This window comes from Nannospalax galili, unplaced genomic scaffold, assembly GCF_000622305.1.
Source record: "Nannospalax galili isolate Female #2095 unplaced genomic scaffold, S.galili_v1.0 scaffold3, whole genome shotgun sequence".
In the NCBI taxonomy this organism is placed as follows: domain Eukaryota; kingdom Metazoa; phylum Chordata; class Mammalia; order Rodentia; family Spalacidae; genus Nannospalax; species Nannospalax galili.
The window spans coordinates 5931703-5941807 of NW_008351466.1; the positions used below are offsets into that span (position 1 = coordinate 5931703).

Genomic DNA, 10105 nt, shown 5'->3' on the forward strand with positions numbered 1-10105 from the left:
TAATACCCAGCACAGCTTAAGGACCCAAACAAAAGATTAGTATACCATACTCTCCTATGGATCATCAGAAAGATGGTTAACCTTTAGACCGCTCAGGTTTTCATACAAAATATGGTAATACTATAGTTATTTAATGGGGTCATTGTCATGATAAAAATACATGTAATTTTATCATATACACTGAATAACAGTGAAATATATACCTAAAAATGTAGTTGTTTATATTTAAAATTGTAGAATTTTTGATGAAACCAATGAGATGGAAGTCCTCTGAAATGTCTATGAAAATGCATTAAAATATAAAGATGTCCATTTTACCTGAATTAAGGCCTCGCTGAGCAACTCTTCATTAACCTCCAAAATAATGTTTTTAATATCCTCGTATGGCATGCGATAAGATCCCAGGAAGATAGCTAAAATAAAATGTGATTTTATTAAAGACAGTATAATACCAAAGTGTAAAATTCTACTAGACAATTCCCATTTTATAAACTGAAAATATGAAAATTCTGTCACTCATACAAATTTATAGAATTATAAGCTCTTCTATTTGATGGAATAGTCTATTCATATAGGCAAAATAATCTATTATTTTCAGGTTATCATGTTTAAACCTTGTGTATACATATATACAAAATAAAATTCCTACTTCGATCTCTCATGATTTTGTATTCAGACATTTTATATTAAGTGTATACAAAATGAACCATAATAGCTGAAAACACGTTAGCTTAAGTTGGCCTTTTAATTGAATGTAGATTTTAATAGGTAGATTGTCAGATGTAGTCCACACAGTACTTCTCAGGAACAATAATAAAGTAATAATGGATCTCTTTTCTGAGGTTTTATTCACCTACACTAAACAATAGCCTGAAATTTTTAACTAGAAGGTTGAAGAAATACTTCTTGAGTTTTAAATTGTGTACTATTCTGAGTAGCACCATGAAATTCTATGCCGTATCACTCTGTCTCACACATATGACTTTCTGGTGCACCTGAGAAGTGCATGCTACCTGCTCCTTTATCATTTACTGGCTGTTATTGTTTGCATATATGTTCTTGCAAAACACTCGTGTTAATTGCTTGCTCTCCAATGCAAAATTCAGAAGTGAAGTTTAGAAAGTGACTGGATCATGAGAACTTTGACAAATTCATTGTTGAATTAAAAAACGAATGTACTATTAAAGTACTGATGAATACGCAGCTGAACATATTAGAAGATTAGAATTGGGTTACTGTGAGCATGCTTAGAAGGCATGCCCCAAGAATTCTTTTCATCTGGCTTGGTGCTTCTTGGCCACAATGAGGTGAGCAGATTTGCATCATCATATTGTTCTTACAATGATGTAAGTACATCACCTTGGGGCCAAGAGAAATAGAAGTGGGCCAATCATGGAATAAAACTTGTAGAACCATGAGGCAGAAAAAAAAAATTCCTCTCTTTTAAGTTGCTTTGCTCAAAAATTGTGTCGCAACAAATATTACTAGCACAGTACCCTTTTGGGTTATCAGAAGACTAAAAGGATTACAGTGCTTATTTTCAGTAATCTATAATGTACTTAGTAAAGACCGAAAAGCACAAGAGTAGTGATAGTGCTCATTTGGATATGCCAAAGAGAAACTGTCAGGTGCTTCATATATCATCTCAAATCATCATGTGAAGAATGCCACAGTACAGTAAGATCTCAGAGAAGAGAGACCATATTCACACAGCTTTTCATTCTGGCATATTGATATAATTTATGAATGAAACTTTAACGAACGCATGGATAGGGTTGATATAGCATACAGATGCAGGGTTCCATACTATCTGTGGTTCAGTCTTCCACTGGAAGTTTTGGAATGTGTCCCCAACAAATAAGGCAGGGCTATTGTACTATGCAACAAAAATGTTCGAGTACTCCACATTCCTCTAGTGTGTAGTAAACAATGAGTTCCTTCATATACCTAATGACTTTGCCTGTCAAACTTTACTTCACTGGATACAGTTTGCATCATTTTGAAATAATTCAATGAATTTTACTTAGAATAGCTCACAACTACTCAGTATTTTTCATTCTGTTTTTTGTTTTTTTCCCTTGGTCTTTTTGAGACAGAGTTTCCCTGGAGCCCCAGCTGGCCTGGCACTGGCCATATAAACCAGACTGGCCTTGATCTCAAGGAGTTCCTCCTGCTTCTGCTTCTCGAGTGCTTGGGACTAAAGGCATGTGCGCCCCCATGCCTGGCTCAGATAGTATTTTTCAACAACATATTCCACTCAAATAGTCATTAAATGTATTTTTAAAAGAATATAGGTATGTTCTTTTAAGTAGAATCTGAGTAGATATATGAAGTTCTTTTCATGAAAAGCTCAGCAAGCCTACACTGGTAACAAAAGTAAATACTCGCTGTCTAAGCAAGTGATTACCTAGGCATAAAGAGAGAATGAGAGCTCTACAACTGAACTAATGTTGAAGACAGATAAAAATCAGCAATTAACATCACACTGTTTTCAAAAGAAATTCTGAAGATCAACTTTGGAAAGAAAACTGTACTACCACTTGAGCAGCATACAGATTCTTAAGAGTTATTAGTAGATTGTTCTTTGACAGCAACATTCTTTCTGCTCCAAAAAGGAGGATGTGTTTATTTTAATCGTATTCTTGATAATTTCCCGTGGTATTTTTGTGCAATTAGAAATACTTGATGTTTTGAAATGTCTCCTGCATAGTGTTCCAGTATCTTCAGAATACAGTGATAAAAAATATTTCAAATTCAGTGCAGAGGAGAAAGTATGCCAAAGTAAAATGTAGAGGATGACTTTAACTGTCCGGTTACATTAGCCAAACCATATTTAATGACTCACTGGTTAGTTCAAGGCTTCAAGGTTCAGTAACAAGTTTTAAAGTACAGTGGTTAACAATTTAACTATTCCACATTATGGTTATTTTACACATAAAAGAATAGCAATAAAAGAATTTGCCTAATGTGATTAGTGAATATTCTAAAAAATATCGATCCCAGGTCTAAGCAGAAGGAGAAATAAACAACAATATTTTTTGCAGTGCTGACTTATATTTCGATTTGTTGCCTATTAAAGTTTTACTAAGAGATGTTTCAACAGCTTTGATAATCATAAGTTTCAGCTGCACTACACAATGTTCAATCATAATTTTCTCCACATTGACTAAAGGGCAAAAAAGGCAACCCAAATTATATTTATGTACAGTCTTGTTTCTAGCACTCTATCTACTGAAGGAAGTTGTAAGTTCGTTGAAATATATAGAACAAACCGTCACCACCATCAATATGCAGATACTACATACACAGATTCTGGGCTGTTTTAGGATCCAAAACTCTTAATTCCTTCACTTTCTTCTTTGCAGGACCACTCTTGTTTTCTTCGGCAGCATCTCCATTCTTTTGAACTGAAAGAAAAATGTTGATTCATAAACAATAGTGCTATTAATCGAAGTACACAAAATAACATTAGTAAGGCATAGTAACTACATTAATAAACCTGATTCTAAAATCAATAAATGAGTTTATTTCATTAGTTCAGATGAGGATGAACATAAAAATATAGAGCAGTTTGGAGGTTTCCTTACAAATTAAATATCAGCACTTAAGCAGAAAATATAAGCCAAATAAAACTAAAAATCAATTGCTACTTCTTGTTTAATGTGTAACATTAATTACTCCTTTGCCAGGTAGCTACAGGAGCACAGGAACTAAATATATAGTAAGATCTCACTAATTTGGACTAATTGTGGAAATAGGAAGACAGGAATTTCTCCCAAAATATGGTAAAATTTAGACATTTATTTAATTCAGTAAAATTGCTTTAAAGCGCCTAAGGTAACTTTAGTTGCTAAACAGGTTGCAATAGAAAAATCCCTACTGAGACTGCTTTGAAGAACAAGTACAAACCATTTTTTAAGATGCACAACAGTACCACACAGTTGCACATACATAATTAAAGATCCTCAAAGACATGGTCTTTTGACTATGTTAACTTTGTCTCAGTTACTGTCTCAAAAACACTCTGCTTTCCTAGAACAACAGATTTACTGTTTGTTCAAAAGGTAATCATCTAAGTGCAAATGGTTGAAAAGATTGAAGGTGTAAAGAGGTACAGCATCAATGGGAGGCTTTAGCCCCATGTTCACCATCAAAAGACACTAGCCCCAAAGTCCTCAGCAATTGGCTAAGAAAATGGAGCATAAAGTTAAATCCCTAAGTCCCTCCTGCACTGAATCTCTGCACCTGCCATTGCACTCAAGTACTGGTGCTTTGCCTCTTCCAATACAAAAATAGAACCATAGACAATAGAACCACTATATCATGTGAGGCAAATAATGTTAACTTTCTTTTGCAATCATTTAATGCTCTTGCCCCTAAACCCATGCTGCTAAATTTATCATTGATTCATACAACTATGATCATCATGGTGTCTTTTTCCTTATCCCTGGAAAAATTAAATCTTCATTTTAAGGTGACAATGATGATTAATATTTCAATTCATCTAATCTTTGTTAAGGACATTAAAGATGAGTTATTTCCTTTAATAGTGAAAAAGCAACATTCAATCATTTTATATTTTTGTTAAGGACAGATATTAATATGTAGGAAATTGTCAAAACATACTAAAGTATACAGAAAATTGTTGCAAATCCATTAAGATTCCCTTTGCTTTGACAGTGTAACATATAAAAAAATTTAACTTACACGAGTAGATAAATAACATATGAAATCACACAACAAGTATTAAAAGTTCTAAAGTTCAGCAGACTAATCGATGTAAGGGTTGCCACTGTCTAAGGAGAGTAGATAATAATTCCCATGAAAATTATGATTCTGTGAGGTGTCAAGTGCCAAGGAAAATGTATGCAAAAATGAGAGTTCGATAGACATTTTCATTGTCAATAAAACAAAAATATCTCAATCACATCAGAATTACTTCTAGAAGCACATTCAGAAAATTTTACACAGTTATAGAAGGAGTCAAGAAAATCATCCTAACTTCAATAGCCTTAAATTCCACTATAGAAAACTAATTACATGGGAACACACAAGATGAAAATGCTGGAACATGAAGGATATATGAATATTATTCTACAAAATGATAGGCTTCAGGCTAAGCCAGGCATACTTCATGCTCATTAATGTGAATTTATTCTTTAGTTATTATTTTTCATTAAAATATAGTCTAAGCTCTTTGCTCTTTGAATGAACAAAATGTTTCAAATTAAAATGAGACATCCTAAATATCTATAGTTCATAGTTCCATTTTGAATTATAGTATATTTTACCTGTTATATAACTTGTCTAAATCCTCAAGTTTAGAAAGTGCTAAGAACTCCATGATTGAATGCTTCTGTTTCAAGAGTCATAGTAATATAGCAAGCTAAAAATAGTTTCTAAACTAGAAAGGTTTTCAAAAACAATCATGCTTTGACCATGATAAGTAGCTATTAACTAGTGGCTATTGTTGCCTTTGGCTTTCTTGTTTTAAAAAGTATTCCTTATGGCTCTGAACCAGGGGCTCAGAAAAATAAGAATTCAAGCAAAAGTGGTGCAACAACAAATATTCCTATTTTATTAAAGTCACCATATATTAAAAATCGCCTTTCACAGTGACAATATAATATCACATGTTGTGGCTTGAGAGATAGCTTAGTGGTTAAGAGCAGTGGGTACTCTTGCAGGGCATCCAGGTTCAATTCCCAGTAGCCACATGGCAGCTAACAGCAGTTTAAAACTCCAGTTCCAGGGAATCCAATGCCGTCTTCTGACCTCCACAGGTATTGCACGTCATGAGTGCACTTACACACAGGGAATACACACATTCACATAAATTAAAAATAATAGGCTCCAGAGAGATGGTTCAGTGGTTAAGACTACTGACTGCTCTTGCAGAGGACCCAAGTTCAGTTCCCAGCACCCATATGTTGGCTGACAAGTGCCTGTAACTCCAGTTCCAGGAGATCCAATGCCTCTTCTAACCTTCGTGGGTATTGCATTATACGGGTACACTCACACACATGCAGGCAATACCATCATGCATGTATAATAAAAATATATTTTTTAAATTAACACATAATTGATTTGAAGGTGTGCTTATCAAAATTACAACAAAATGTTTGGGTCAAACAGTTATGAAATAAAGATATTATTGATTTCATGTTTATAGTAGTATAAACATTAGAAACAATTCATATATCCAAGGGATAGAAAATGGGTAAATTTTTTATATTAATATAATGCAATACCATACAATAGTTACCAGTGACTAAAATGTAGTTAAATATTTCAACAGGGATACATCCAGACAATAACACATAGATGAAAAATTACAAGCTGTGGAAACCAGTATGAATAGAAGTCCATCATTCATCTCCATTAATAATAAAAGAAACTAATCTTATATATTGTTTGTAGATGAGTACATAAAAGCAAAATGGTAAAAACATGTACAACATGATCAGATATCAGTGGTTGCCCGAAGGACAAAAAGAGATGCTGGAATAGGTAGAATGTTGGGGACTTGACATTACCCCTTAATGCTTGGTTTGTTTAAAAAAAAGATTTACAATAATCATGACTAAATGTTAAGGTGCCCATTCTCATCTGTTCATGTTAGTTGACTGGTCCATGAATTTGCTACATTAGCCTTTATAATTTTCTATTATTTCTACATAGAAATAAAATCCACAATATGCTATATTAAAAATTCTAATCTATTTTGATACTGTGTAAACTGACAGCATCAGAAATCATGGTGATCAAAGAGAATAATTACTTAAATGCAGGTAAAGTTTAGTGAGTTTGCTAGGCAACCACAGTTCTGTTGTCAATTGTCTTCGTGAGGAATAGCACATTTGTTTACCAAACCTTGAGAGGGAAAGCTGATGCAATATGCAGTAAAAGATTACATTTCTGTCTGCTTTTACATGCTATGTACTGCAGCTGTGAAGTTTCCCCTTCCCATGGAGCCAACAGCTGCACAGTAAGGCATCCTACAGAAAACTAGATTTCATCTTGACACCTGCATAGTACCTGAAGCAATAAGAATGGCATTATGAGGAGAATTCCTGAAGTTCAGGGCACACTGAAACAAGACTAATAGTACTAATGGTGGGAATCACACATACACACACACACACACACACACACACACACACACAGAGTTTGTAATGATTTCCCAATTAAGGAACAAATCTTACTAGTTGTAGTTTATATAACCCCCCCCAAATCAGGAAGCACATGTTACGGCAAATTAACATCTGCATAACTAATATACTTGTACACCTGTTCATTAAGCCAATTACTGAACCCTGTTAAATGTCACCAGAACAGTATGGTTAACAACATGCATAGCAAATGTTGCGTATTTTCAAATGGGCCTCAACATCTTGGCAGAAAACATATATTTGAGAGAGGGCAAATAAATATGTCTTAAAGTTTTAAGGATGAAGCTTGTTTCCACAGGTAATTTTAAAAGCCAAACAAATGAATGGTTCTTAATTCAAAGTAGATTTTGACAAATGAGATTGAAGTTTTTCCCATTAACTTTTAACTTATTTTAAGTGGATTATTTAACCTAGGGACTGTCCCTTTACCCATGTGTTTTCTCCAGCTTTCCATGAACCAATGGACATCTTTCCTGAAGTGCTACCTCCTCAGAAAACTCTTTGTTAAATTTCATAATCCATGTAACAAGTCAATGAGTCAAGTGATAAAGCACCACAGCTATAACGTCAAACCCAGAGAAATACCAAGAAAGGTATAAATGCAGGACATATGATATTAAAATCCAGTAATCCTAGAGTACAAAGGTAGTTCTTGATGAGAATATGGTTTGGACACTCATCATACACAAAACTATGATTTCTCGTGGTCAATCTCACATGAGTGTAAATGCTGCACTCAGTTTAGCTGAATGCATACTCTCACTAATTCTGCTGAGCAAGAGTGAACAAAATAACGTCTCAAAATTTTTCTAGCCCACATAGAACATTTTTCAGGTTTCAGTTCAGTTAATTTTGAGCATGTTTAGAAGTCAATGTAGATTCCACCACGGAATGAAGCTGCTGGGATCCTACTCATCCAGAAAGAAGCTATTACATTAGTTTGTTCTCAATTCCTGGATACCTGTACTTCTCATGTAATAATGGTCTCAAATTTAATACAACCTAAATAAAGTTCTGGATTTACTCCAAAAACTGTTCCTCACATAGTCTTCTCTATCACAACAAATGGCAACTCATTTCTAACAGTTAAGGTAGAAGGAAATACACGCATAGAAGCACCCACAAGGCCACCATTAACATGTGCCCTGGAGTATTACAGTAGCCTCATTTTTCCCGCTGTGGTGATCTTCGTTATATTCTGGAAATTAATTTATGTTATTTTTCTGCTGAAAACTCTTCAGCCATGTCCCATTTCATTTAGAGCAAAAGCAAAAGTATTTGCAGTCACCTAGAGGACTTTATATTACTTTTTGGATCTTCCATAGCTACTTGACCTCATGAGCTATAACAGTCCCCTCATATACTATACTTCACTCACATTGCTTTTCCTGATTCCCCAACATTCCAAAGGAGGAGGGAGGCTGGATGAGAGAAAAAAGAGTAGAGATGAATGAATCCGGGGGCGGAGGGGGGACTAGGAAATCTAGAAGGAAAAATGATGCCCTCCAAACCCTTTGAGAAACGCACATATACTGTCTGAACACTAATGCATATGTATACCTGTCACCTGCTTGGCAAAGAACACAGTGCCAGACAGAAGAGATCTCCCATAGTGTGGTTGGTGAAGGTGGTACAGGAGACTCCCAAAATAGCGCATGATATTGCCAAACCTCTTGGTTCTCTCACAGAGCTAGTAGAAAAAGCCCTACTGTTGAGGACAGGACATACTTAGGGTACAGGACTTGAACCAATGGAGCAGGAACTGACTGGGAAGCCTTCTAGCTGAATTTCAGTTATAATAACACTAGATGATGATATGCAAACTACCAAGGGAGAAAAACAATCAATGGTCCATCACAGCCCTAAAGCTTACTAAGCATAACGACCGGTATGGCAAACTACCTCTATTGGTGCAGTAGTGGCACTTTTATCTGGGGGAAAATAAACAGTTATCTAATTGGAATTAAAGCTTTCTCAATGGGAGGGAACTCATGGGTGTTACTATAAACTCTGCCAAATACACATGGCAGGAAAGGACATAGATCCTAGAGGAAACCCTATCTCTTTCATGTCTCAAGACAAATGAAACTTCTTAGTATATGCTAAATATTGATCCTTATATTTACAGACAAGCATACTGTACAGCACTCATCAAAGATGCTTATTTTTGCAGCAGATGGAGGCTGCTACAGAACTGCACCTTTGGTCAGACACAGGGAAAATACATCTGAGAGATGCCTAGTAGTAGGTGAACATCTAGGGTTGAACCTCTACAACTAAGGATCCTGGAACATAGCAGAATAAGGGGTAGAGAGAAAACTAATGCATCCCTCAGGTCTCACCAGTAAATCTTTATACAACACAGTGTGATGCACACAGAAAGCCACAAATTGCCAAGTTTTAAAGAACAGCAGGCTGTAGAGTGTAGGATAGGACTCCTATATAGAATGACACCCACCACTCACCCATGGCTCAGGGGCCATTGGGGAAGAGGGGGCAAAGAGATTATAAGAGCCAGTTCTAGTTCATGAACACAGGGAAGCAGAGGCTTCCAGACCGTTGGAAGCTTGCACATGTGAACTTGTGGCAATGGTGGCATCAAGCACAGGACCCATGTCAACTCAATTAAACAAGGGCAAAAAATGGAGGCGAGAAATAGGTGGCAGACTGGCCTTAGACTGAGAACTATTCGAGACTGAATGATACTGGGTGAAAGAGAGCATGACTTACATACAATTACTGGATGGGCTGACTAGACTCCACTGGACACATTAATACTGAGAGACATTTGAGTACAAATGCCTGAATGAATAGGACTTGGCATGTATGGTGGAATGCATGAGGTTCCGTGGGGGGACGGGGGAGGCATGGATGGGGAAGGGAATCTAAATTTGATTAAGAACTGTTATATGAAATTATCAAACCTCAATAAA

General features: G+C 35.6%; 1 protein-coding gene across 5 annotated transcripts in view; it reads right to left on the minus strand.

Moving 5' to 3' along the window:
* The window catches only part of Diaph2 (diaphanous related formin 2), an 835758-nt gene that overhangs the window by 470312 nt on the left and 355341 nt on the right, over positions 1–10105 (minus strand). For all 5 annotated transcript variants that reach the window (XM_029553627.1, XM_029553629.1, XM_029553628.1 and 2 more), the window contains 2 exons: positions 3306–3407; positions 319–413 (listed from right to left, as the gene is read on the minus strand). In XM_029553627.1, coding sequence (XP_029409487.1) covers positions 319–413; positions 3306–3407 — 197 coding nt within the window. The remainder of the gene's footprint in view (positions 1–318; positions 414–3305; positions 3408–10105) is intronic.